Source organism: Quercus lobata, chromosome 2 (assembly GCF_001633185.2).
Source record: "Quercus lobata isolate SW786 chromosome 2, ValleyOak3.0 Primary Assembly, whole genome shotgun sequence".
NCBI lineage: Eukaryota > Viridiplantae > Streptophyta > Magnoliopsida > Fagales > Fagaceae > Quercus > Quercus lobata.
The window spans coordinates 87,293,864-87,321,504 of NC_044905.1; the positions used below are offsets into that span (position 1 = coordinate 87,293,864).

The 27,641-nt window shown below is 36.4% G+C and overlaps 2 protein-coding genes across 2 annotated transcripts; both read left to right on the forward strand.

Moving 5' to 3' along the window:
* Nucleotides 1–2,599: 2,599 nt before the first annotated feature.
* LOC115977023 lies at nt 2,600–25,600 on the forward strand. Its single transcript, XM_031098645.1, has 2 exons — nt 2,600–2,617; nt 24,768–25,600. Exon 2 carries the CDS (start codon nt 24,834–24,836, stop codon nt 25,230–25,232), a length of 399 nt encoding a protein of 132 aa, XP_030954505.1. The 5' UTR covers nt 2,600–2,617; nt 24,768–24,833; the 3' UTR covers nt 25,233–25,600.
* LOC115977024 (cytochrome b-c1 complex subunit 7-2-like) lies at nt 6,587–11,430 on the forward strand. The gene is made up of 4 exons (XM_031098646.1): nt 6,587–6,806; nt 6,951–7,108; nt 8,174–8,221; nt 11,052–11,430. The coding sequence occupies exons 1-4, from the start codon at nt 6,707–6,709 to the stop codon at nt 11,118–11,120; spliced, it is 375 nt and encodes a 124-aa protein (XP_030954506.1). The 5' UTR covers nt 6,587–6,706; the 3' UTR covers nt 11,121–11,430.
* Nucleotides 25,601–27,641: the final 2,041 nt, after the last annotated feature.

A 27,641-nucleotide genomic window follows, 5' to 3' on the forward strand; every position in this document is an offset into this window, starting at 1 on the left:
TAAATCTCCATAGTGTTGCTTGAACCTTCTTTATCCAGCCTAGTTTCCATAAAAAAATAGACTGTAGGAGCTTGGTCCTTCATAATTTTACGAAGGCTTCAAACTATCCAAGGATTCCCAAGCCCTTGGCAATTCCAACTTAGAAGCCTCATTGTGGTCGACATGGGTGAGCCATCACCCCTGCCGCTGCATGTTTTGTATCCTCTTCCTGTGTCTTGCCCCTCTTCATCTGCTACCCCACCAAGTCTTCCTTCAGTTCCTCTTCTATAATCTGCGAAGGCCCTCTTTTCCCTAATATATTTATGGGCTCTGCCTCACTTAATCCCCTAAGCCCACAATCCACCCATGAAATTCTAGTCCATTTGGGCTTTGTGTTTGCCGGCCCATTAAGTATGAACTTGTCAAGCACATACTCCTGCTTTAGTGATAGTAGCTCACGTGCCTCCTCTAAGTTTTTAGCCTCAGTATTAATGTCTTCATGATTCAGATTTGATGGTGCAACATCCCAATCATTCCTTGCGTTACATTCCGTGATAATTCCCTAGATATCCGGATTTTCAGCATCCATATTAATGTCCCCATGTATTGACTTTCTTGTAGCTGAATCCGTTACTGACCCCTTATTAATGTCTGTAATTATTTCCTGAAAATCCAGGTCTGTTCCAGATATTGCGTCATTTCCTTTTCCACGTCTATTTGGTTCGTATAGGGAGGTTCGTTCGTCGGCGTGTCTTGCTTCCTTTCAGATCTCCGTTTGTGAGTGTGATGCGGTCCCTCTTTAACGTTGCTTGTCGTATTTCTTGTCGGCAACGAAGACCGAGCACTAGTGGCTTTCATCCAGTCGCCGTACTAACACACCACTTCTCCATTGTTCTTTGATGCAGGGTAATAACTGGCACAGTGTCAGAGATCATGTCCCATCATCCCACAGAAGTGACAGAACATCGCAAGCCTTTTGTACTTGAAGTTGACCCAGTGACGAGTACCGTTTGATCCCGCCACAAAGCCTCTTCTCCTTATTGGTTTAAAGATCGGAATAGATACCCAAACCCTCATAAACAGACACTTACCTCTAGCTTCTGTCTCTTCTCCACCCCTACCACCCACCTCCGTTGCCACCTTTGGAGAAATCACGTCAAAAGCTGCGTCCTAAATCTGCACCCACAGCGGTATTGATTCAAACTTCACGTTGCGTGCTGTCATACCCTTTTGCCACCTACAAAGCATGAGAGTTTGGTTGTCAAAGGTCCAAGGACCCCCTCTGAAGACCCGTTCCATCTCAAACTCAATTTGAAATTTGAATTGGAACAAGTTTGAGCCCACTTCCATAATCTGAACTCCTCCTTCTAACCCCCACGCTTTCTTCAGTGTGTTTGTCGCTGCCTTTTTATTGAATGGTCTGCACATGAGAAACTTCCCCAGTAGGGTTTGTGAACAACTCTCAATCTCCTCTTGTCTTCCTTCATCCGAAACCTCTATCACTTCCTCCTCCTCTGTGGTTAATTTCATATTGCCCAGGCTATGGATCACTTCGTTGGCCATCGGTGGCAAAAAGAAAAACTAAAAGACAGACCCTTAAGATAAATCTAAGGGAGAAAAAAACTCGTCAAGCGAGAGAGAGAGAGCTCCTACATGGAGGAGAGACACTATTTAGTTAGATTTTTAAATATTATTACATTAAGTGATCAATAAATTAGCCATTAGTTGAAAATATTCAAAATTTATAATGAATATACCCTGTATATATGTATATCTATAATTTCTTATAAATTTTATTAAGTATTTGTGTATCTTACAATACACGATACGAAAAAATCAAAAATCGATTCACGATACAGTTAACATTTTGACAATTATGACGGTAACCATGTTGGTAGGAGAGAAAAGATGAGTATAAAAAAGAATTCATAAATAAATAAACCATCAACCAATTGTTGTAGCAAAGAACCGATGAGTATAAAAGTTGAATATTACGAATTGGGTTAATTTATCTATCAATTTTTAATACAAAATTTGTTAATATAATAATTTGTATGATGAGATTTTTTTTTTTTTTTTGAGAAAGTGTGTGAGGAGTATTTGATTAGTGAATCTTTTTGGGTTTATTTATGAGGGATTTTTTTTTATCCGTGAAATGAAGTAAAAGGATTTTTGTTGCTGAATTTTTGCTTTGGTGTGATTAATTTGCATGTCAATATAATTATCAATTTTATCTCCAAAATGGACAAATACCACTTCCGTTACGTTTTATCCGTTCTTATCTATGATCATTTTTTTTGGAGGGATGAATTACTGACCCTTTTAAATTTGTTTTTATCCATTTTATTTTTATCTTGCATTTGTCAATTGCCAACGGTTTTTTAATTTTATTTTTTCAATATATAGCTATTAGATGAGAGTCATGAGACTTATTCTTCTAAAAAAAATGAGACTTACTTATGATAAAGTCTTTGATGGATGTATAAGAGATCTGGATTCAATCCCTACCTACATTAAAAAATTGATTGGTGTCTTAGTCTGATGATAAAGAGCTATCATCAGGAGCAGACATCATAGATTGAAACTCTCTCTCTCTCTCTCTCTCTCTCTCTCCCTCTCTCTCTCTCTCTCTCTCTCTATATATATATATATATATATATATATCAAGAAAAAGAAAATTACAAAACGTACAAATCAAAAGAGAAAAAAATAATGATATCAACTATTAAGCTTTTGTGTCTATCTAAAAGATTGATAAAGCAGTAAAAGTAAAAGTTGATAAAAACAATTAAAATTTTGTGTCTATTTAAAAAATTGTTGCAATTTAATGTAACCATTAGATACAACCACAATGTTTTTTTATTATATAGCTAGTATTATTATATGATTTGAAATGTCTGATATCACTTGCATGGTATGGCTAGTGTAGTTTGATATTGATTGGTATTTGTAGTGGTATGTATGTTTCGAAAGGAGAATTTGTAAAGGTTGACTAACCGTATACAATATTTGATGATGCCGAAAATCGTCAGTAAGTCACATAGTCCTCACATACTCGAGACAACACCTGCGAAACAAAAACAAAGAAAACCTTGTAGAGAGTACCGGTGTGGTACCGACCAAATACCCTCCGAAGGTTAAGTTAGAGAACTTTCACATTTCTAGAGTGCCAGAGTTGGGGAAATCATGCATACCTTGGTTTGTGAGGGTTTTGGAGTTTTTATAGTAGTGTAGAGTTAACATTCGTTTCTTGGTGGAGAGGGTCTTTCCTTGTGGGGAAGATCCTTATTAATGAGTGTATTTTGCAGGATCCTTTCTTTATAAGGACTTTCTCAATTAGGGTTAACCGTGAGGCGCAAGATATTTCCTTATGTACTTCTTTGTGGAGCCCAAGCAAAAAACCATGCTCAAGTCGTCAAGAGCCCCCTTTACTCCCGTCAGCTTCTTCCCGTCAGTCCCCCATTGCGTCAAGCGGTTTGGTCGTCCAACAGAAAGTCGTTGGCTTAAGGCCAGAGTTGTCATCTATAGTAAAGCTGACGTGTTCTTTGAGTCCGATGGTTTTATATGGACAAGACTAATACCTTTCTCAAAATTACCCTTATCAGCTGCCCCTTACTCCATGGTCCCGTCAACTAAAGCTGACGGGCCATGGAGTTTGATTTGTAGCCCCCCTTTTTTTTTAATCTTTAATGATATCTTGTTATGTACTTTTGTCCAATTTCCAGACAATGTTATATGCCCCTCTGTGTTTTAGGCTTTTATTTGTAAAGATTTACTCTATTTATTATTTTATATCCATCGCTTTTTATCATGTGTTGATTTTTTATTTGTTGATATATGTATGTCCATCCATTCTTGTATCTATGTGTTGAGATGTACTCATCCCTTAAAGGACTTTGGTAGATAACTTAGCATGAACCCGTCCGCTTTGGTGGACTTGTCTTCCTTTAGGCACGAAAAATGAACTGGCTTTAATAAATCCGTCCAATCGTCTACTTGAACTCGTCCACTTATGGATTTGACAATGAACTTGTCCGCTTAAGGACTTGCAAAAGTAGTTTTGTAGAGACAAATGTGTATGTAAGTCGTATCTGAATAACTCCTCTTATTATGATAAATGTGTGCATAAGTAAAAAAGGATAAAAATATTGCTCTTTGGGCTTAGAAAGTACTGTAAGAAAAATTTTAACTAAAAGAAATAAACTGAAAATGAGGAGTGTCGCTTTTCCTGCTATCGTCTACTGGTAGTATTTCTTGCTATCGTCTACTGGTAGTATTTCCTGAGATGCTTGGTGTTCCATGGATGGTGCAACTTTCGTCCGTCTAGCGTCTCCAGGTGGTAAGTGTCTTTCCTCTGCCATGAAGTGATTCTGTAGGATCCCTCCCAGTTAGGACCGAGCTTTCCTTGGGTGGGATCTCTAGCAGCGCTCATCATTTTCCTCAAGACAAGGTCTCCAACCTTGAAGTCTCTGTGCCTGACTTTGGAATTGTAGTGTTTGGCCATAAGGTCCTGGAATCGCGCGAGCCTTTGTTTAGCTGTTGCCCTGACTTCATCTACTAGGTCAAGCTGTAGACACATGGCATCGTTGTTCTTTCTTTCATCATGATTGCCCACCCTGTAACTTGTGAATCCGACCTTAGCCAAGATAACTGCCTTGCTCCCGTATGCTAGTCGAAATGGTGTCTCTCCCGTAGGTGTTCTAGCTGTTGTCCTGTACGCCCATAGCATGCTTGGTAGCTCTTCCGGCCATATGCCCTTTGCCCCCTCAAGCCAAGTATTGATGATTTTAAGCAATGATCAGTTCGTGACTTCAACCTGTCCATTGGCTTGAGGGTGGGCGGGGGAGGAGTAGTGGTTCTTAATACCTAAAAGACTAATTGGTGTCTTGGTCTGATAATAAAGAGCTATCATCAAGAGTGGACGTCATACGTTGAAACTCTCTTTCTATATATATATCAAGAAAAAGAAAATTACAAAACGTACAAATCAAAAGAGAAAAAAATAATGATATCAACTATTTAAGCTTTTGTCTATCTAAAAGATTGATAAAGCAGTAAAAGTAAAAGCTGATAAAAACAATTAAAATTTTGTATCTATTTAAAAAATTTCTGCAATTTAATGTAACCATTAGATAGAACGATAATGTTTTTTATTATATAGCTAGTATTATTATATGATTTGAAATGTCTGATATCACTTGCATGGTATGGCTAGCGTAGTTTGATATTGATTGGTATTTGTAGTGGTATGTATGTTTCAAAAGGAGAATTTGTAGAGGTTGACTAACCGTATACAATATCTATTACCCTGCTAAGAATCCAATTTAAGCATCCTTTATTATTTCATCTACTCTTCTTACACATGCAAGTCATGCAACCAACCATTCCAAAGGGTGAAAAAATATGCCTACCTCTACCTCTAGCTCTGAACCTCTTACCTAATGAGATTCATTTCGCTTTTGCTTATTTGTTTTTTGCTTTTTACTTTTTGTTTCAGTTTTCTTTTCTTTTTTCTTTTTTCTTACCTAATGAGATTCATTTCGCTTTTGCTTATTTGTTTTTTGCTTTTTACTTTTTGTTTCAGTTTTCTTTTCTTTTTTCTTTTTTCTTTCTCCCAAACAACTTAACTTTTAGCTTTAAGCTTATCACACATTTAAAATAAAAATCACCAAAAATTATAATATTTTTAAATAAATATTATACAAATAAATTATCACAAATAAAAATTGTTTTGAAACACACTTTTTTTTCGTTGGGGGCTAAATTTCAGCTGGCTTCTTGCTTTTTTTTATTTCACTGTTTGTTGGTCTCATAACATTTTGTGGGTCTGTGGGTTCCAGTTAGCGCAACTGGTAAAATCTCTGATGGTTAAATAAAAGATCTGGAATTCAATCACCGCCTACACTTAAAACTTATTAATGTCTTGGTCTGGTGATAAAGAACTATCATCAGGAACGAATACCATAAATTAAAACTCTCTCAAAAAAAAAAAAAACTTTTTGCGGGTCCCACTTTTTTTTTTTAGCTAGCTTTTTGTTTATAGATGGCAAATCGTGTGATTAGGTTTTTTTTTTGGGTGTTATTTATGTTTGATGGGTCTCGTGCATCTACTAGCTTTGCAATAGTAAATATTATTCTCTTTACCAATGGCAATATCCTTTTTTTTAGGTGAGGGAAGGCTATCCCATACAGGGTTAGGGCAAGCCGCAGGTCTCAAAGAAGACTTATATTGGACTTATAAATCGCCTACTAAGGTGGATTGTGGGCAATAAGACTCGAACTTAGGCCTTTTGGACGAAACATTCGAGTCTTACCAACTGAACCAACCAATTCACTACTAACAGTACCTCAGTTAAGCCCACACCGGCAGTTACAGGCCCTCTGCCTCCAAACTAAAACGTAAACCACAATCTACAGTCAAAACTCTTAAAAGCCCAGCCCATGTCTTCTTCGGACTTAGTATCAATCACTCTTTAACAACTATGAAACCCTTTCTTTTCTTTTTTTTCCAAGTCCACACTTTAAACTAGTTTCTGGACACAAAGCCCATTACAACAAATAACGCTGGCCCCTGATTGAGGCCTTGACGCTCCTCAGCTTTTACAATTTCCATTTCCATTTCATTTCATTTCATATCATTTCCAAAGGCAAAACAAGCTGAGCTGAGAGAGAGAGAGAGAACTGGTTCTGGGTAGAAACCCTAGAAGAAGAATTGACCGGCAAAGCAATGGCATCGCCGTCGTGGTTGCAAGCTCTGTTGAACCCTAACAAGAACTGGTTCGCCAAGCAACACATGAAAACGGTCTCTCAACGCCTCCGCAATTACGGTCAGTCTCTCTCTCTCTCCCTCTCTGACTATACGTATAGATAGGTGTTTGTGTATTATCAGTATTATTATCCATATGTTAGGGTTTGTGGTGGTTTGGAAATGTTGATGATGATGATGATTGATTTTTGTTGTATGTGAAAAGGACTGAGATTTGAAGATCTGTACGATCCGAAGGAAGATTTGGACATAAAGGAGGCTCTGGATCGCCTCCCTCGGGAAATCGTGGACGCCAGAAACCAGAGGCTCAAGCGCGCTATGGATCTCTCTATGAAGCACGAGTACCTTCCTCAGGATCTTCAGGTTCTTTTTCCTCAATCATTCAACCCTCAAATTTCTGCTTCCTTTGTTAAATACTCAAATCAACTCTAATTGTTGTAGCTCGTTATACAAGTTCAGCAATCTGTTTGAACATATTATTACTTGGCAGTCAAGAGACTTGATCTGCGATTGAAAGATTTGAAGTATGATGAATGTAACTTGAAAATAAAGCAAAAAATAATGGTATGGCAATTGTCAAATTTGTGGATCCCTTATTGATGATTTTTTTTTTTTTTTTAGTTTTCAGTTAATAATTAATGTGATAGTATATGTGTTGTGAGTGCCAAGAGTCTTGTAGCTCAACTGGCAGTTCCTGATGTTTCCAACAGAGACGTCCAGGGTTTAAGTCCACCTCCCCCATTCTATCTATTTAATTTTAAAAAATTTAAAACTTGTGAACTTAGCCAATACAAAGCTATATGATAGCACCCAATTTTAAAAAAAGAAGCGTAGGGGAAGAACAAGAACCTAACATAGTATTCTTAAAAAAATAGAAAAATAATTCGGATAACATACTTTATATGATCCAACTCCCCATCAAGTTCCCAAGTCTATAAGGGTGTTTATAACTCCCATCAAGATCTATATGATATATAATTTGGGAGGTGACTTCTGTCAGTGATCCTAATGATTTATTAATAGTTCTCTCTTTTTTATTTCCCTTTTTTTTCTTTTTTTAATGGTTTTATTGAGTATTGACTGATTTATTTCCTTGTTTATTGGACATAAACAAAATGCCATGGTTGTTTAGATCGCATCTTGGAGTGTTACATAGAACAGATCACTTTTTGTTGTAAAATGTAAATTTTCTCCCTTCACATCACTGCATACATTGGAAGCTGTTTTGTCTAAAAATGGTGTAAAAAATTAACATACTTTGGAAGCTTTTTGAACGTGTTCATAAAGTTTTGTCCGTTCAAGGAGGATCTCAATCATTTTTTTGGAATTTTTCCTAATTTTTGGCCATCTTCTGTGAGAATCATATAATAAACATGTTACAATCAGATCTTCAAGAAACAACCTTGCTTATGTGTTTTAATTATGCAGGCATTGCAAACACCATTTAGGAGCTATCTCAAGGATATGCTAGCTCTTGTGAGTACTTCTTCAAACTAAATTTTATTGTTATGTTTTTAGCAAATATATTTTCCTCTAATGTGCATCATACCAGCCTCTACTTTGTCTTTTGTTAGTCTCCCTTAGTTGATGATTGAATAGTTGAAGAAACCAATTAGGAACTGTCTTTTTTACATGTTAGTGATGTGGCTTGCTTTGACTATTATGACAAATGTCTGAATTTTTAACTTGCAGATTGGTGGATCATATTTGGATTTTGACTATACTTTGGATTTTGTTGGACGTTAACCTTTTTTTTGGATGAATAATTCACATTTGAGCTTGCGATATAGTCATTCAGTGTGCTTTTCAAAAAATATATATAGTCATTCATTGTTTTTAAAAGCACGCTTAGGAGCGCTTAAAGTTCAAAACTCAAAGCCCAAAAGTCCAAGCACTTTGCTTGGTTGAAGTGAAGCTCATTTAATGAAGAGCGCTTCAGGCGTGCTTTTATGGAACTTTTTGAAGAATCACAAAGCATGCTTTAGAGTGCTTTTTATTTTTTGGCTAAAAAATATACAAATCATTAAAAGATCTTGAGGGAAATGGCATGGACCATTATTTTATTATACAAAATGTACAGTTTACTACACAATCATTGTTTTGTTACATATCAAAAGACACAAATAAGGATAATTTACTGTACTTGGGTTTTTTGCCTTTTTAGATATATATTGACAACACCATGCATATCATTTTGATCATAACTGTCACAATTATATAAATTTTCTTGTGCATAAAGCACAAGAGAATTATATAAAATGTTATGTTTAGATTATTATCATATTGTCCATTGATAATTGTTTTCATACTTGCTATATTAGAATTTAAGAAATTGAAATTGCTTATTTAAAATTTGAACTTGAAATTTTTGTGCAATTGCACTATCCATTTGAGTTAATATAGGCAAAATATATTACTATTGATAGTTTATTTACTTTTTCTTATTATTAGGGAAAAATTGTCTTGACACCCCCTAAACTTTTAATTTGGCCAATTTACTCCTTGGACTTCACATATGTGCCAATTTAAGAAAGAGAGGGAGAATTGAGAGCTAAAAGAGTAAGAACTTGGTTATTATTTTGCTTAATGAGATTACAAGAGGCAGCTGCCTATTTATACAAGTGTAGCATAAGAGAAAAGGGCAAGATTAGCCAGACTAACTCTGTAACTAACTGTGCCTAACCTCCAACTAAGCTTTAACTACTTCTTTTTAAGCACATGCACTATCTAATTAACATATGCTGCACATGGCTTTACACTAACTGATTACAATGCTAACTAAGTAGACGCAACATCCTCCAGCAACCTTAGGACATTAGGTTCCTAACATCAACTCGCGTGGCAAGCACGTGAAAGAAAAAAAATAATAATAAAATAAAATTAAAAAATAAATAAATAAATAAAAACCAAAGCATCTAAGAGAGAGAGAGAGATAGACAGAGAGAGCTAGGGTCCAATTTTTTGAGAGAGAAAGAGGATCAAGGTTTTGGAGTTGGTGACTACTGGTTGAACCCACCACCACTGTTTATGGGTTCAGTTTTTTGGTTTTCTGCACATAACTGCCTTTGTGTGGGCTTGTCATCCCTCTGCAGATCTACGTTTATTTGTTTATTTTTTTCTCATCACTTTTCTTTCATCTTCTCGACAATGAATATGGTAGCTTTGTTAAAGAAGATAGAGGAGAGGGGTTTGGGTTGGGGTTTCGGAGTTAGTGGGGCAGTGGTTTATGGTAGCAGCCATCAGGGCTTTTGGCTGATGGGTATGGTAGTATTTTGTGGTGGTGTAAAATTTTGGGTCAGTGTATTGCCTGCAATATCTGCACTCACCCAATCAATTGAATTTACTCCCATTCCAATCAGATTTATGTCCACCATACAACACCAATTGAGGGGATGAAGTTTTGGCTATGGAGGTTTTCTTCTTTTGGTTTTGTCAAATAAATTTCCAGAATAATTGTCTCCTTAATATGTCTAAAATAACATTAACAATGTAATTTGGAACAATTCATCAACCAAAAATGTAATTTGGAATGATGTTGGTCAATTTATGCTAGAAATCTGGGTTGCTCTATTTGGGATTTATTTTCCACCCTTTTTGTGGTTACTTTCACATCTATTAGATATACCGTGTAGTTTGGCGGGGGGTTGGAGTTGTTGGGGGTATGGGGTATATCCTCTCTCTCTCTCCCTTTCTTTTTTTCTTTCACATGATGTGAGTTGACTGTTGAGTATTTTAACAGCAAAGTGATAGAAGTATCAATTTGGACGTGTGAAGTTTAAGGAGTAAATTGGCCAAATTAGAAGTTCAAGGGTTGTAATGGTCACTACCTTAAAGTTTAAGTAAGGGGTGTCATGACATTTTTCCCTTATGATATGTTATTACCTACCAAAAATAATTATATGCTATCAATCTTTCTAATAGATGCTTAAAAAAAAAAAAATTAAAAAAAAAAAAAATCAATCTTTCTATTAGATATTATATATTATATTCAAAAATGTGAACTTTACTTTAACCAGGGGTGTGCTTGTGCTTTGTGCCTAAACTCTAGGACCCCAAAATGTTTTAAGTGTGCTTTGATGCTTTTATAAACACTGGACTCATAAATATCCAATTACCTAGATGTTTGCCTAACCTTTTCTCCATTTCTCCTCACACGTTGTGCCAATACAGAAAGTTTTTCTTGTCCTTAATTTACCTTGATGATGCCTTTTAAAAAAATTCAGTTATTACCAATGTTGTCTAAATATGATGTGTTTATGCGCTTTGAAGCTTAGCTTAGATACATTTTGGAATGGCTTAATGGCAGGTTAAGAAAGAAAGGGCAGAACGCGAAGCATTGGGAGCATTGCCCCTGTATCAGCGTACAATTCCATGATCATTTCTTCCTGTTGCAGGCACTTTTGAATCTCCATGAGCAATAAAAAGTTATGGGTTAAAATTGGAAGGACCGTAAGTGATGACAGCTCTGATCTACATTAGGGCTTTTAGCCTTTCACATTATTATTATCTGGCAATTCATTAATTACAAAAGCACACTGTATTCTACCATCGATGCTTTCTCCTCTCAAGCCAAAAAAACAAAAACAAAAAAACATTGGTACTCTTTGGCCAAATATGGAGGGTTAAAATTTTATTTTTGTTGGCTGTCCTTTGTTTTTGGCCCTCGTGTTTAAAGTCTCTTGCATCAGCTGTGCAGAATTGCATTTTTTCTACTTTGGGTATATCTGGTTTAGTGATCGTTTTGGAAAAGCTTATTTTCATTGGTTTATAGACCTTGAAAAATAAGATTGGCAAAAGTATAATTCTACTTAAAAACCAGTAAAATTTAAAAAAGCTGTATTTTGAGTTTTTCTTTTTTTTAATCCTCTAGTAAGTTTTAGACGTCTTTTCTTACTCATCTAACATAGAAGGTTTTATCATTTTATGCTTAGAAGCACGAACTAGACACGGGGGACGGGTTGCACAATAATTATTGAATGTCTAGGACACGACATGAGGGGGACACAATACTTATTTAAATAAATTTAATATAATTGTTGGCATATTTTATGCCTATTTTAGGTTTTTAAAATAAGTAATAACCCTCAAAAACAAAAAGATTGGGAAACATGTCTAAATTAATTTAAGGCTGCGTTTGTTTTGGCGTAAAACCATTTAAGGAAATGGTTTTACGTCTCATCATGTGTTTGGTTGCGCATGGAAAATTCATTTTTTGGAAAAACATTTTAGTTGATCATAAAAATTTATTCTTTGACCTGGAAATTTTTTTACACTTCTATTTTCACTTCAAACCATTTTCGGACTTTAGATGCGCAAAGAGAGAGAGAGAGAGTGAGCGAGCTAGAAGAGAGAGCACAGGTGGCCGGCCAGCTTAGATTGTGCCGCCCCCACCGTCACCTCCACCATCCAGATCACGCTGCCTCATCGCCCAGAAAGAAGAGAGAGTAGAGAGCCTTTTAGCTTATGATCGATCACGCCACAAGAAAAGCCGAGATCGTCCTGTTGAGATTGCCGAGAAATTGATGGCTTCCTTTCTTCCTCCAAAGCTTTGATCTTTACCTTCTCTTCAGATGAAATTGATGGCTCCGATCACTTCAATTTGAAGAGATTGGATCGTTGGGTTGTGGCCTGTGAGTCGGTGGTGGTGGGGATCGGTGGTGTGAGTCCTTAGGTTGTGGCTTGTGGCCGATTGTGGGGTTTTTGTTGGATTGTGGACCTGTGGTGGGTTTGTTGATAGCCATTGTTGATGTGGATGGGTTGTTGAGGTGGATTTGTGGTAGTGTTGGTTGTTTTTTTTTTTTTTTTAATCAGAGTTATTGTGGTGGCAAGTGGTGGTTTGTTGATGTGGGTGGGTTGTTGAGGTGAGTTGGTGGTGGTGGTGGTGGTGGTTTTTTTTTTTATATAAAATTTGTTTGGAAGCTAAAAAAATAACTGAGAAAATGTGAAAAATTTGTGAGAAAATATCATTTTCAGAATGTTACCAAATAGTGAAAATTGTTTTCTAATATAATTTTTAAAATACAACCAAACACTAGAAAATATTTTACATTGAAACAAACACAGCCTAAAAGCAATAATATATCACAAACAAGTATAAGGATATCCCGATTATTAAAAAAAGAAAGTAATAAGAATATCCCTAAAATTAGGAGTGATCTCACGGGTGAATTGGGCTCAAGTTGGGGCTTAACATGCCACTCAACCCAATCCCTTTCGGTGGTAAACTCTCTGACTTATGGTCGTCCAGCAGATTGTATGGGTTTTGTTTGCAACACCTTCAGGTGGTCAGTCGAGCTCAGATAAGTCGGGTATGGTAAATCTAGGTAACCAACAAAAGCATAAAGCCCAAATTGTAAATTTACAAAAATTTTGTATCATATTGTCAATCTTATTAAAAGTGCAAACACATGTATAGGACTTATTAAAATAAAATAAAAATATCTAATCATGAAAAAAAAAAAAACATAAATGCATAGTTGAAGGCATGCTGTGGTTTTGAATCCTTAAGCTCATCAAGATCAAGTCCGGGGTATTGGTGTTGAGATCCAACCTAATTGCTCTATGTCATTATTCTCCATGGCTAGTCGTCGTCATTACCGAGATGAGCTGACATGCTCGGTGCGTCATTGAGATCAAGCTTTCCACATAGTGAGAGAGAGCATAGCAACACTAGGTTTTAAAAAATCTTAGAAACCAATTAATGCATGTCACAAGTCAACTATAAAAGATTCAAATTTTGCAGCTTGAGCTAATGGGCACTTTTTTACCAAACCCGCTAACTACCCAAACCAGTTACTCGGTTAATCTACTTTTTGAAGTCTCCTGTGACCCTTTGAGTCAAGTTGGATTGGACGGACAGCTGGAACTTACAGATTTGTTGAGTTCTCCCCTGTAGATATTGTTGAAAAATAAGATGATAGAAAAGTTGAAAGATAAAAGAGCTTTAAGTCTTGTTTGGATTTTTTTTTTTTTCATCACTCATCACTCAATTTTCGTCATTCATCACTTAAAATACCCTATCCGTTTGGCATCATCACTCACTTGTCATTACTTAATATTTTTCACACTATTTGTGGACCCATATCTGTCACTCGATGTAGCTTTTTTTTTTTTTTTTCAGTACCCAAACTCACCGAACCCAATGAAAAAAAAAATAAGAAAACCCAGCCAACGGAGACCAGTGAAAGAAGAAGAAAAAAAAGAAAGAAAGAACCCAACCAACGAAGACCAAAAATATTATGTGATGAAGAACAGTGGAGAACGAACTGACAAGAGCGAAAAGGAAGAAAAAAAAAGAAAAGAAAAGAAGAATGAACAACTAAAGAACAGTGGAGAAGAAAGTAAAAAAAAAAAGGGGGGTCAAAAGGTGCGGCTAACCTGACTAGTGGGTCTCTCCATGTGTGTTTAATTATAAAAATGTCATTAAAAACAGAGTTATAGAAACTGAAAACAGCTAAAATGTGTTTTCAGTTTCCATAACTCATCACTCAAAAATCAGAGAATTGAGTGTGGGAAACAAAAACTGGAAACAGAGTTATTGAAATCTAAACAAGCTTTTGAGTCATGGGTCCCACTATTTTTGAGTTATGAGTTATGAAAACTTAGGCCTTGTTTGGATTTTTTTTTTTTTAATCACTCAATTTCCGTCACTCCTCACTCATCACTCATCACTTAAAATACCCCAATTTCCTATACCCACCCATTTTGCACACTTCACTCAATTTTTCATCACTCAATTTTTCTACTTTTTTGTGGGACCCACACCTGAGCACAATGTCAGGCCACAGTTAGCCTACCCGCGTAACATATATTCATTTCAACCCTTCATCCCACATATTTTTCCCCTTAAACACATATTCTCCCAGAACCCTCAACAAACCCAGTGAAGCCGCCGGCACAATCATCACTGTTTAGCTCAACTGCTGCTTCTTTTTTATGCCGAGCTCTGTGATGCGGGCTTCTTTCTGCTGCACCGAGAGGGTGCGATGTTGAAGTGTGTGTGTATTGAAGTGTGTGGGTCTCTCCATGTGTGTTTAATTATAAAAATGTCATTAAAAACAGAGTTATAGAAACTGAAAACAGCTAAAATGTGTTTTCAGTTTCCATAACTCATCACTCAAAAATCAGAGAATTGAGTGATGGAAACAAAAACTGGAAACAGAGTTATTGAAATCCAAACAAGCTTTTGAGTCATGGGTCCCACCATTTTTTAGTTATGAGTTATGAAAACTTAGGCCTTGTTTGGATTTTTTTTTTTTTTTTTTTTTTTGATCACTCAATTTCCGTCACTCCTCACTCATCACTCATCACTTAAAATACCCCAATTTCCTATACCCACCCATTTTGCACACTTCACTCAATTTTTCATCACTCAATTTTTCTACTTTTTTGTGGGACCCACACCTGAGCACAATGTTAGGCCACAGTTAGCCTACCCGCGTAACATATATTCATTTCAACCCTTCATCCCACATATTTTTCCCCATAAACACATATTCTCCCAGAACCCTCAACAAACCCAGTGAAGCCGCCGGCACAATCATCACTGTCTAGCTCAGCTGCTGCTTCTTCTTTATGCCGAGCTCTGTGATGCGGGCTTCTTTCTGCTGCACCGAGAGGGTGCGATGTTGAAGAGTGTGTGTATTGGACTGGGGCGCAAAGGAGAAAAGATTCCTCTGTGAATGGTCACTCATTCCAAATGTTGCGGCTTGGTCTCCGTTTGCTCTGATGGTGAGCTCAAAGCCGTCGGCATGGTGGGGAAAAGACGAGATCTGTGGGTTTTTGGGTTCTTCTTCTACAGCCTTTTTTTTTTTTTTTTTTTCTAGATCTGTATCCCTAAACCCAGTAAAAATCATGTTTTTATATTGATTATGGATTTTGATGTTAAATTTTGAGTTGATCTTGAACTTCATATGTTTAGATTTCTAAGTTTAATTTTAGTGGGTTTTGTATGTTTCTATTTGGTGCTAAATCTGGGTTTTCTGGGACTTGAAAGATTATAAAAAAAATCTGGGTTTTTTGGGCATCACATTCGCCGGTCTGAGCTCGAGCCGACGCGGGTTGGCTGAGGTGGGGCTGGGTTGAGGGTGTGTGTGTGAAAGAAGCTTTGAGATTGGATGTGGGATATTTTTGTGTGGGTTGATTTTTGGAGTGAAGACTAAGAAGGAGAGGTTGGTGGGTTTGTCAAAAGTAGCGCTCGGTGTGACTTTGCTCTGACCGTGGGACCCAGGTTGTGGGTTTAATTCCAAAATTGCCATTGAAATCAGAGTTATGGAAACTGAAAATAGCTAAAATGTGTTTTCAGTTTCCATAACTCATCACTCAAAAATCAGAGAATTGAGTAATGGAAACAAAAACTGGAAACAACTGAAAACAAAATCCAAGCAAGCTTCATAACTTGTATCCATCATGAGTCCCACCATTTTTGAGTTATGAGTTATGAATTATGGAAATCAGAAATCCAAACAGTCCCTTAGAAATCCAAACACCCCCTTAGTTTTCTCTAGTATGTATTTGGTTGAAAGGATAAAAACTTATTTGTTTAGCTGAGAAGAAAAATAAAATAATAGTAAATAGAGATATAAATTTACCATTATGTCATCATTAGATAAATCAAAAAACAAGGCATTGTATTTTTATTTAAAAAATTGTGTATAAATAGGCGCTTTATTTAAAATAAATAAATAAATAACCAAAACTGTTACTTGACAATTTTGCCTTGCCCTGCTTGACTAGCCCCTCCTTACTTTGTCTTACGCGAGTTTTCCCTGCCCCGCAAAAGTTGTGGAGCGGGCATGGGATGAGATTTTAGCCCCCCACCACAAGATGAGGCAAGGATGGGTTTAGATTTTTTAGACCCACACCGCCTTATCCTATGTTAATAAGGATTATAATTGTAAATTTTTCATACCCTAAAACCTTACTATTTAAACAAACGTATCAATATTAGCTTATTTTATATTACCTAACGTAGCTCTGTCTCTCTTTTCTATTTAGCAAGATTGGAAATAAGGTACTAATTTTGGACTCTTGTGCATCATGAACCTTTGATTTTTCAATGTTTTCTTTTGTCTTTATTAGAAACAAATTTGTATACTATTGAATCATGATGGAAGAAAGTGGAAATTATTGTTGAAGTAGGCAATTTTTATTTTGTCATGTATTAGGAGTTTGGATTATTTTGTTATGTGTTATACTATGAGTTTTTCTTTTTGTTGTGATATTGTCTTATTAAACACTTGTATTTAGTTTTTGCTAAAAATTAGTTTGATTTGATAGGATAAATTTAGTTGTAATTTCAAGTATATTTTTATTAATGAAATAGATTTCATTATAAAAAAAAAAAAAATGTTATAGTTGTTGGGAAATTAACAAGAAGTAAGGTTTCACGGGGTGGGGTGGGACTTCATAAGGCCCTATGAGACAATGATGAGGCAAGAAAATTTTTCCCATCATACGGGATAGGGCAGGGATATGATAAGACAAAGGATGAAGATCCCATCCTTTGGTTTTGCCCCACCCCATTGCCATCCCTAACTATGACCATGGTGAAAAAAGAAACAAATGAACATCCAAAAAAAAAGTGAGAGAAACAAACAAGACAAGATAAAAAATAAAAAAATAAAATAAAAAGAGGAAAAGTGTTCAAAATCTGAACGTAACTTTGCTGAGTTTGGGGTAATTTCTATCCAAAAAAAGTAAAACTTGTTTTTCATCCTATTTTCTTCCCAATTTGGGGAGATAGTATATGGAGTTTTGATGGGCTTGAGAGAACTATCAAACTCCACAATTTTCTTCCCCATTTTCTCTCCCTCAATAAATAATAAGTTTTTGCTTATGAAGTTCCATATTCTCTTAAAAGTTACCATAATTTTTGAGTGGAATTGTGATGTGCATCTGTGTTAGAATCTATTTCCCTCCCTCTTGTTTGTATGTTTGTTTCTAAAAAAAAAATAATAATAATAATTTTTAACAAAACTTTATACTTTATAACCCAAAAAAAAAAAAAAAAAAAAATTATTAAAACAAAATGGGATGGGCAAAGAGTCTTAGACGGTTGTATGCCAAATGTTGATTATCATTTTTTTTCCCCTCAAGGACTAAACTGGTTGGTATAATCAACAGAGCACTCCTATTCACTGGTGAAAAAAAAAAGGCACTACTAACTGGGAAGGTTTGACTGTTTGATTTTGGTTAAGTTAGAGTAATTTGTTTTCCCCTCATCTTGTCGGCGGCTCCATGAAGTTGGCTTGTGATGTGCACTAGCATGTGAACAGTTGGGCGAAATTTTTGTCCTCAAGCCATGACGGAAATTGTGAACATTGAACCAAACCAAGTTGAGCATATGCATCGGGTCGCACTGACTTTGTATATGTACGATAGTTACAGTCTGGGCAAATAATAGTGATGTTACCATCTATGCATTCAGCATCGTTGAAATTTTTCTCGTGAAAGCGAGCTTTGTTTGGAGAAAAAGGTATGACAGTTTGTGTTTTTTTCTCTGGCTTTAGGCATGTTTTTTTTTTTTTTCAAATCGATAGCAAAAGAAATTTTTAAAACCATTTCATAACGTGAAACTAACGTTCAGGGTTACCCAACCCATGGGCCAAGGCATGGTCTTGCTGGGCCTGAAGTTCTATGCAGTTTCTGAACAATTAATATTGGCAACTTTTCCAACAAGAAGACAAGGCAGGCGGGTTTCGAGAATTGAAAGTCGAAGGTGTCGTTATGTGACTGTTTCTAGATACTCCCATTTGCTATGTACGTACACGGTTCACCGTATTGCCACGCCAGACACGCCCGGCTTCCCTTCTTCTTCTTCTTCATTTTCTTAGACCACGTGCTTGTCTTATGCGGCTACAGGAAAGAAAGTGAGAAAGCTGTGTTAAAAATATCTTTCACAAGTTTTATTTTGGATCCTTGAATGTTAACTTGGTCTGTTCTGTAGTCTGTGTACACATGCCGTCCACAATGCCAACTAATTTTGGATCCGATATGCGAATCAGATGAGTGCAGCCTAGGAATTTTCTTACCATTGAATAACTCAACTTTCAATCTAGAAATCAAAATTTTCACAACTTTTATCCTTTTTTTTTATATATATATATAGAGAGAAAAATAATATTAAATAAATGTAAAGTCGATCTAATGCAGGTGTATATGAATATACATTTTTCTAAAACAGAAAAAAAAAAAATATATATATATATATATATATATATATATATATTGAGGCTTGCATTGGGCTTTTGCACATATTGGCAACAAATAACTATCAATAGGAAGAGGATATTTGTTCATGTAATGTACATTACACATAACTCACTTAAAATAATTGTATACAATTACTTAAGTATGATTTAGTAAGTGACATGATATGAATACATATCATCTTCCTATTGTTAGTTGTAGATTAAAAAATGATACAACTAAGTTTGTAACTAAATTTTATTCTTTGATAACCACTCATTCATCATAATTGTGAGGGCACTTTGCTTGTTACTTTTTTTTTCTTTTTCTTTTTCTTGGTGAAAAGGAACTTATATCATTAAAAAAAATGTACAAATTTTATGGTAAATAACTCCCCAAGTATCAGCAACATGCTGGTAGATAATACATGAGGAGGAGATGTGTACAACACAAAACTATCACTAGAAAAGTTTCATACCTTCACCAAAAGAACCGTGCATTGATTCCCTTTGCCGGTTTCTTTTGAAGTGGTGGTAAGATGTTGAATATGAATATAGATAAATTCAAAATGAAAGTCATCTATAATATATATATATATATATATATGTGTGTGTGGGGCCCAACAATTTTTGGTTCAGCTCCATTTATTCGTTGGGGCCCAAAGGCCCAAGCCGAGGAAGATCTTGGCCCAGACACTGAAATGCAAGTACGAAATAGTATTAGGGATACAGCCGAGGACGACTCAGTCCTCGGCCAGTCCAAAGTCTCCACGGAAGAAAGGGCAAACATGGTATAGAAACAACTTAGGAAAAAAAATCTAAGATACCTGTGCCAATAGAAAATGGTATGCTGGAAAGTGTAAACGACCAGGGAAAGCTGCCCTTACTGCTATTCAATACTCTGCACCTGACAGAACCATACTCTCCAGCTTTTTCAACCACCCCTAACCACTTCGGGTATGGGCTGATGGGACAAGTATCAGTCTTGGGATGTCGATCCTACACGTGGACGAAGGATAGAAAAACACCGGCTAGTATAAAGGGAAAAGAAAGTAATTCATGAAAGAGGCTGGAAAAAATGGCCAAGAAACCAGAGTCTCCCAGCCCACCTCCAGGAGAAAGACTCCAGGGGTGAAGACAACTTAACTATGTATGGATATCACGAAAAACCCACCTCCTGGTGACCAAGGCCTAGCCTTTCAAACCCACGCTCTACAAATGATATTGTTTTGGCCTTTTTACGAGCGAACCCAACACTGTTGCGGTTCGTTACGAATCGTGTCCTTACAATTGGCGCCGTCTGTGGGAAGGCTTGTGTATTGGCATAGGCGGAAGGTCAAGAGAGTTCCTTTGTCAGTTATAACAACTAGTTATAGAGTTCTAGTGTAAAGTTCCCCTAGGGGCTATGATTCTTGACTAGGGGCTATGCTTGGTAGCGTCCATCGCATGGATGGTTCTAGGGACTTGGCCGAGGAGCTAACTCCCCTAAAACCAAGGCCCCATATCAGAAAACTGAGTTTTGGACAGAATTAAGGTATTGTATGGTCCTCGGACTCAAACCTATGGGGAAATCAACTACTTGGATGAGAAAACTGAGTTTTGGACAGAACCAAGGTATTGTATGGTCCTTGGACTCAAACCTATGGGGAAACCAACTACTTGGATGAGCAAACTGAGTTTTGGACAGAACCAAGGTATTGTATGGTCCTCGGACTCAAACCTATGGGGAAACCAACTACTTGGATGAGAAAACTGAGTTTTGGACAGAACCAAAGTATTGTATGGTCCTCGGACTCAAACCTATGGGGAAACCAACTACTTGGATGAGCAAACTGAGTTTTGGACAGAACTGTAGCAACTGAGACAGAACAAGGTATTGTATGGTCCTCGGACTCAAACCTATGGGGAAACCAACTACTTGGATGAGAAAACTGGTTTTGGAACCTATGGGGTACCAATGGTCCTCAGACTCAAACCTATGGGGAAACCAACTACTTGGATAAGAAAACTGGGTTTTGGACAGAACCAAGGTATTGTATGGTCCTCGGACTCAAACCTATGGGGAAACCAACTACTTGGATGAGAAAACTGGGTTTTGGACAAAACCAAGGTATTGTATGGTCCTCGGACTCAAACCTATGGGGAAACCAACTACTTGGATGAGAAAACTGGGTTTTGGACAGAACCAAGACATTATATGGTCCTTGGACTCAAACCTATGGGGAAACCAACTATTTAGATGAGAAAACTAAGTTTCGTAAGGTCGGCTACTTAATAAAAATTCTAAGTCACTCAGTCCTCGGCTTAAATACTATAAAAGGTTAAAGCTATTAAAAGTGCAAAGAAGATGGTGAAACGCGCCACTATTCAGCAACCTACACGGGCTGTTCATTTTGCGGGTGGTATGTCTTCGAAGGGTTACTTCCTACACCGTATCGAGCATTCAGTTGTCGTCTTGGCTATTTTTGGGGTAAGTGTTGTTTTCGCAGGTCGGCGTTATTATGCCAAACAATTCTATTAAAGTTATGATAATATCTTTTCCTTAGCAAATATTTTGACCCTAGATGTTATTAATTCAATGCTATATTAATGTGCCGAACAGCACTTGCAAGTTCATAATAGTGTATTTCTCTTTGATAAGGGATTACGACCCCAGGTATTGTACTCTAAGGTCGGCGGTATTGTGCCAGGCCGACTCAGTAAGCTCATCATAATGTCCTTTCTTTTTCTGCCTAATAGGAGTTTCAGCTCTAAGTATCACTTGTTCGATTCAGTGTTATTAAGCCGGATTGTTTCTATAAACACAGAGCAAGATCTTTTTTATTAACTAGGACTTTGGTCCTAGACGTCGGTCAAAGTTTAAAAATAAAAAGAATTCACAAAGTTGTACGTCTATGCATCGCATGTCGGTCAAAGTTTAAAAATAAAAAAGAATTCACAAAATGGTACGTCCATTCATCGCGTTATCATTTCGGAAGTATAGAGATAGAACATGCGAAGTAAGGTAATAACAATTTTTATTAATATGAAGATGTATTACAATGTACAAAGAGGGGTTTAAACAAGCCTATACAAAAGGTGGATCACCAAAACAATAAAAAAAAATAAAAAAAAATAAAAAAAAAAACAACAGCAATGCAAATAAATAAGCAATTAGATGTCTTTTTTAAACTCGTCTCCGAAGTCCTTCCAAATTTTGCCTCAGTAGCGCCCATATTGAGAGAAGAACCTTCTTCAGAAGAAGATAGAGGAGATGAATGAAGAAGATGGAGGAGATGAATGAAAAGAAGGAGGAGAAGAAGAGAGAGGAAATGAAAGGAAAGAAAGAGGAGCAAAAGAGGGAGAAGGAAAAGTACCAAGATGGATCTGGTGGTGGAAAGAAGAAGAAAGAGAGGTAAAAGGAGACACCAGTGAACGAAGAGAGGAAGAAGCAGGGGCACATAGTCCCTGCCTCAGTCCTGACTCCTAACACACTGGTGCCATGTTAGTTATGCTCGTGAGAGAGCGGCTAGTACTGATGATGGGTGACCCCAGCTTAGTCACGCCGAATGTTTGACGTGACGAGCCCCTGGTTCGGATTTTAGCTGAGAGGAGGGTAAAAAAGATTTTGAGTCTCCGCCATCCTTACCCTAACCGAGCCATTTTAAGCTTTGTAAGAATGTGGAGTTTTTGGGAGGGGTATGGTTCTTTCATTAATTGCTTTTATCTCAAGTGTATCACGAGCTAGGATACAACTAAGTGAATGAAGTAAACTCAAGAGGAAGCTAAAGGTTTTAGACTTCAGAGGGATTGAAAGGGTCTCTGTACGGGAGAAATATCCTCCTGCCTCCCTTCTTATATGAAGGGTGGAACGGAAGGTATTCAATCCGTCCAGAGTTCCAAGAAAATTGGTAAACGAGAATGTACCGGTTCCACTTCCCCGCATCGTCAACAAGCCGTCGAAATTAAATGGACTTGTAAATGTAAGTCATTAAAGGCGCGTTCTGGATAACCAAACGGCAGGAATGCGTGGTGAATGAATTCAGGGGAATGTCTCGTAGACCGGTACATTTCCTGGGCAGATGGAGAACCGCCAGTATTAATGAAAGGCTGAATTAAATGAGCCATAATAAAGGCGTGGTATTACCAAAACCCTTTTCTCCAACCAGGAGGTCGGACAGCAGGGTTTTGAGGGGCTATTGTGGGGCCCAACAATTTTTGGGCCAGCTCCATTTATTCGTTGGGGCCCAAAGGCCCAAGCCGAGGAAGATCTTGGCCCAGACACTGTAATGCAAGTACGAAATAGCATTAGGGATACAGCCGAGGACGACTCAGTCATCGGCCAGTCCAAAGTCTCCACGGAAGAAAGGGTAAACATGGTATAGAAACAACTTAGGAAAAAAATCTAAGATACCTGTGCCAATAGAAAAGGGTATGCTGGAAAGTGTAAACGACCGGGGAAAGCTGCCCTTACTGCTATTCAATACTCTGCACCTGACAGAGGCATACTCTCCAGCTTTTTCAACCACCCCCAACCACTCCGGGTATGGGCTGATGGGATAAGTATCAGTCTTGGGATGTCGATCCTACACGTGGACGAAGGATAGAAAAACACCGGCTAGTATAAAGGGAAAAGAAAGTAATTCATGAAAGAGGCTGGAAATAATGGCCAAGAAACCAGAGCCTCCCAGCCCACCTCCAGGAGAAAGACTCCAGGGGTGAAGACAACTTAACTATGTATGGATATCACGAAAAACCCACCGCCTGGTGACCAAGGCCTAGCCTTTCAAACCCACGCTCTACAAATGATATTATTTGGGCATTTTTACGAGCGAGCCCAACACTGTTGCGGTTCGTTACAAATCGTGTCCTTACAATATATATATATAATATTTTTGTATTTAATTTTGTAAAACTCCTGTTGTGCCATCTCATTAGCCTACTTTTTTTTTATCAATTTTCAATTTTTCAAACAATGTTAGATATGAAGAAATATTAAAAATATTATCCTACAAATCCAATTATTTTAACTCTTCTTCTTTTTCCTTTTACTTCCAACTCTTCCCCTCCTTTTTTAGCTCTTCTTCTTCCCATTATTAATCTTTTTTTTTTAAACTTTTCTTGCAAGTTACTAATAAGGAAGATATAATTTTAAGATAGCATGACTCTAATCAATTAGCTGTACAGACTTGTATAGTATCACCTAATTTCTCATAAAGATAGAGATTAGAGAAGGGACCAATTTCTTCATAAGATAAAGGTTACAGATCAGAGCTGACAACAAAAATAGATTTCCCCTCAGAAAAATAAAAATAAAAATATTTTTTCATAAATCTATCTTTTTTTTCTTTTTTTAAGGAAAAAAAAAGAAAAAAAAATTAGCTAAGTTAAGCCAGTTCTCGGATAAGGTACTTAGGTTAAGACCCATAAACCGAGCCCCATGGATGCCCACCAACAGAAAACTGCTGACAGCAAGACTCAAGTTTAAATAAATTAAACGAAGTGCATGAACCTTGCCAACTGAACCATCTCTCATTGACAAATCTATCTTTAAATAATAGGAAAAGCAGACCAAAAATAATATTTCTGTTAAAAAAAAACTAACGAAAACTAAAAGCAAGGACATTTTAGGCAAAAGAGTCCTGGCCAGGACCAAAAGGCTAAGCATAACCGGAATAGCCAGTAAAAAAAGCGCACAGAAACCCCACAGCACAGAACCCCAACTCATACTTTAAACAGCCACGTGTCCGATCTTATCCGTTTTCTACTTTTACCTTTATAAATAGTAACTAAACGGCTAAACTAAAACCACCATTTCTCTTGCCTCAGATCAGAGCATCTTTGAAATTTGAACGCTCTCTCTCTCTCTCTCTCTAAAACTCATAAACACACACTTTCTCTCTCTAAAAAAACTGCTTATTATGGCTACGAATCTCCTTCCCCTTAGGCCGTCGGTGATCAGTGCTTGTTCCTCATCGGGTCAGCGGAGACCCGACCCGAACAGCAGAAAATCCGGTGGAGGAGGCGGATCCTCGTCGGCCAACTGGTGGATCCCGCTATTCGGCTGGTCCTCGGAGCCGGATTACATTGATTCCGAAAACAGCAGCAACAACAAGAAGCGGATCGAGTCGGAGAAACTGGAGATGGAACCGGATCTTTCGAGAACCCGAACCCGGTTCACCCCGGGTTGCTTCACGGAGGAGAAGGCGAAGCAGCTCCGGATGATGATCAAGGAAACGGAGTCGTTTCATGACAAGATGTACCACTCCGCCATCGCATCCCGCCTCGCCACCGATTTCAAAAACAACTCCGATCATTGACTGTTAAAAAAGCTCCGGCATCGGCGAGTTACGGCTATTTTTCAAGCTCCGTACTAAAAAAAAAAAAAAAAAAACTTCATAATAATTTAATATTTTCTTTTTAGTTCTTTTTATTTTTTGGTGTTGAAATTGTAATGTTTTGTATTTGTATTTTCCACAGTGTATGGGAGATGACTATGACTATGAGAAGGAATATATGTTAGAAAAATGTTAAAATGAAGGTGATGTGATGATTGTGATTTAAAACTATATGTATGTATTTTAAAATGTAATTAGTTGTCGGTTACGTGAAATATACGATGATGATGGTGATGATGTAGCAAATGTAATTATTGATGTATATAGTAGTGCTTTTAATTAGAGATTTACTTTGCTTTGTGGAATTTTGTACTCAAAGGATTAATTAACAATAATCTTTGAGAGTGGTGAGTGATGATTAATAGATTTTAGAGGGTTGTCTAGTTTTTATTATTTAAATGTTCATTAAATTTGATATGACTTTGTCAAAAAAGAAATAAAGATGATTTGATTGATGCCAAATTTGGTGCTAACCATTGGATTAGGGGTTTTAATCGTTGCTCTACTTTTGGGGTAGTGGATCATTGACTCACTAACCTTTAGATTACGGTGAAATTGTTATTAATGACTGTGAGTTTATCTTTGTGTGTAGGGGGTTTTGGGTAATGGGCAATGGGTATTGGATCAAAATCCCATCAACGTGGCTATGCAGCCTATGCTACTCACATGGTTCTTGGCTAGATTCCCCAACTTTTCCGAGTGGTAATCAAGTATCCCAAAGAGGAATATTCGTATGTCTCAGGATATTTATTTGTACATAATCTTTAATTTTTTAGTTTTTGATCACTAGATTTTTTTTTCTTCCTTATCTAGTTCCTAGATAGGGCTTGCACGTACTTGCCGTGAAAAAAAAGAAGTAATAAAGATCAATCTTAGATTTTATTTGTATCACAAAATAAAGATATGAATCATTTGATTTTTAAAGTATATAGAGATTTACATTAATCAAAAGATACAATAATTTTAAGAATTTTGATAATTATATTGCAAAAAGTTAATCTCATTCACATAGGAATTTTGATCAACCACAAAATTAGGGTAGATATTTAACATATAAATATTTATTTAACTATAATAATTTTTTAGTACTTACTTGCTAAAGACAATATATTTACTCTTTAAAAACTTCTAAGAATGATAATGAATATTATCATCTTCTAATAATAAACAACTGAGTTTTGCTAAAAAATTTAAAATAAAATAAAAAGATAACAAAAGGCATGTGTCATCGAATTTTTCATTAGATAAATTATAAGTTTTGAAAATTTAAATCTAGAAAATAAACGTTCTTTAGATAACAAATAAAATACCTAATATCATCATTTTAACTTTCTAAGAATTTCTATCATTTAAAACTCAAAATACGTAAAGATGTCTTAACATTTTTCACACAAAAAAATGTTATGTCCATGACATTTTCACAACAAATCATAAGTAGTAGATTACTACAAGTTGTTATTGGTGGGAAAAAAAGTAGTTTAATTGGTAAGTTTAAATTAGAACCAATAACAATTTACCATATTTGATTTGTTATGAAAGTGTTGTGAAAATTATTGTGGATATAACACTTCTTTTTTCATAATACTTTTATTTTTAGTTGTAACTGGTTCTAGTATGATATTTTATTATTTTATTTTGACCTATAATGAGTTAACACCTCAACAATTGTGAAAATATTGCACCAATTTGTGATGTCAATATTTTATTATAATATGAAACACTATGAATTGGACAAACCAAAAATAATATAGCAAATATACTACAACTTTATGCATTCACAAAAAAAAAAAAAAAAAAGGGCTAGCAAAACAGTGAAAGTTGAACAAACCAAAACTACTGTAGTTTTTCCCATTCGCTCTTTTTATATATAGAAATATACATTGCACTTACAATGTAAATTTATATTATAAACACATAAAAATTGGCAAATGTTGTACACATTTGCAAAATTTGTACAATTTTTTTTTTTTGGCAAATGCATATAATATTTGCTACTTTTTGTGTATATATATAAAGATCCTTTAAAAAAAAAAAAAAAAAAAAAAAAAAAAAAAAAAAAAAAAAAAAAGCAGCAGCTCAAACCAAGTTGGTGAACTTGAAGAAATAAAAAATAAAAAATAAATTTAAAAAGGGGAAAGAGGCAACTCACTAAACCAAAAATATTGTTCATAACACTACTCATGAGCTTTTTTTTTTTTTGCTGAATAAAAAGGGGGGGCGGGGGCGACCATATGTGACTTACCTCCCAGGGCGTGACCTAATAGGGGCACCCCCCCCCACTAGGGAATATTGGATTGAGCCATAGCTACTGTGACTGGGATGCCACAGACC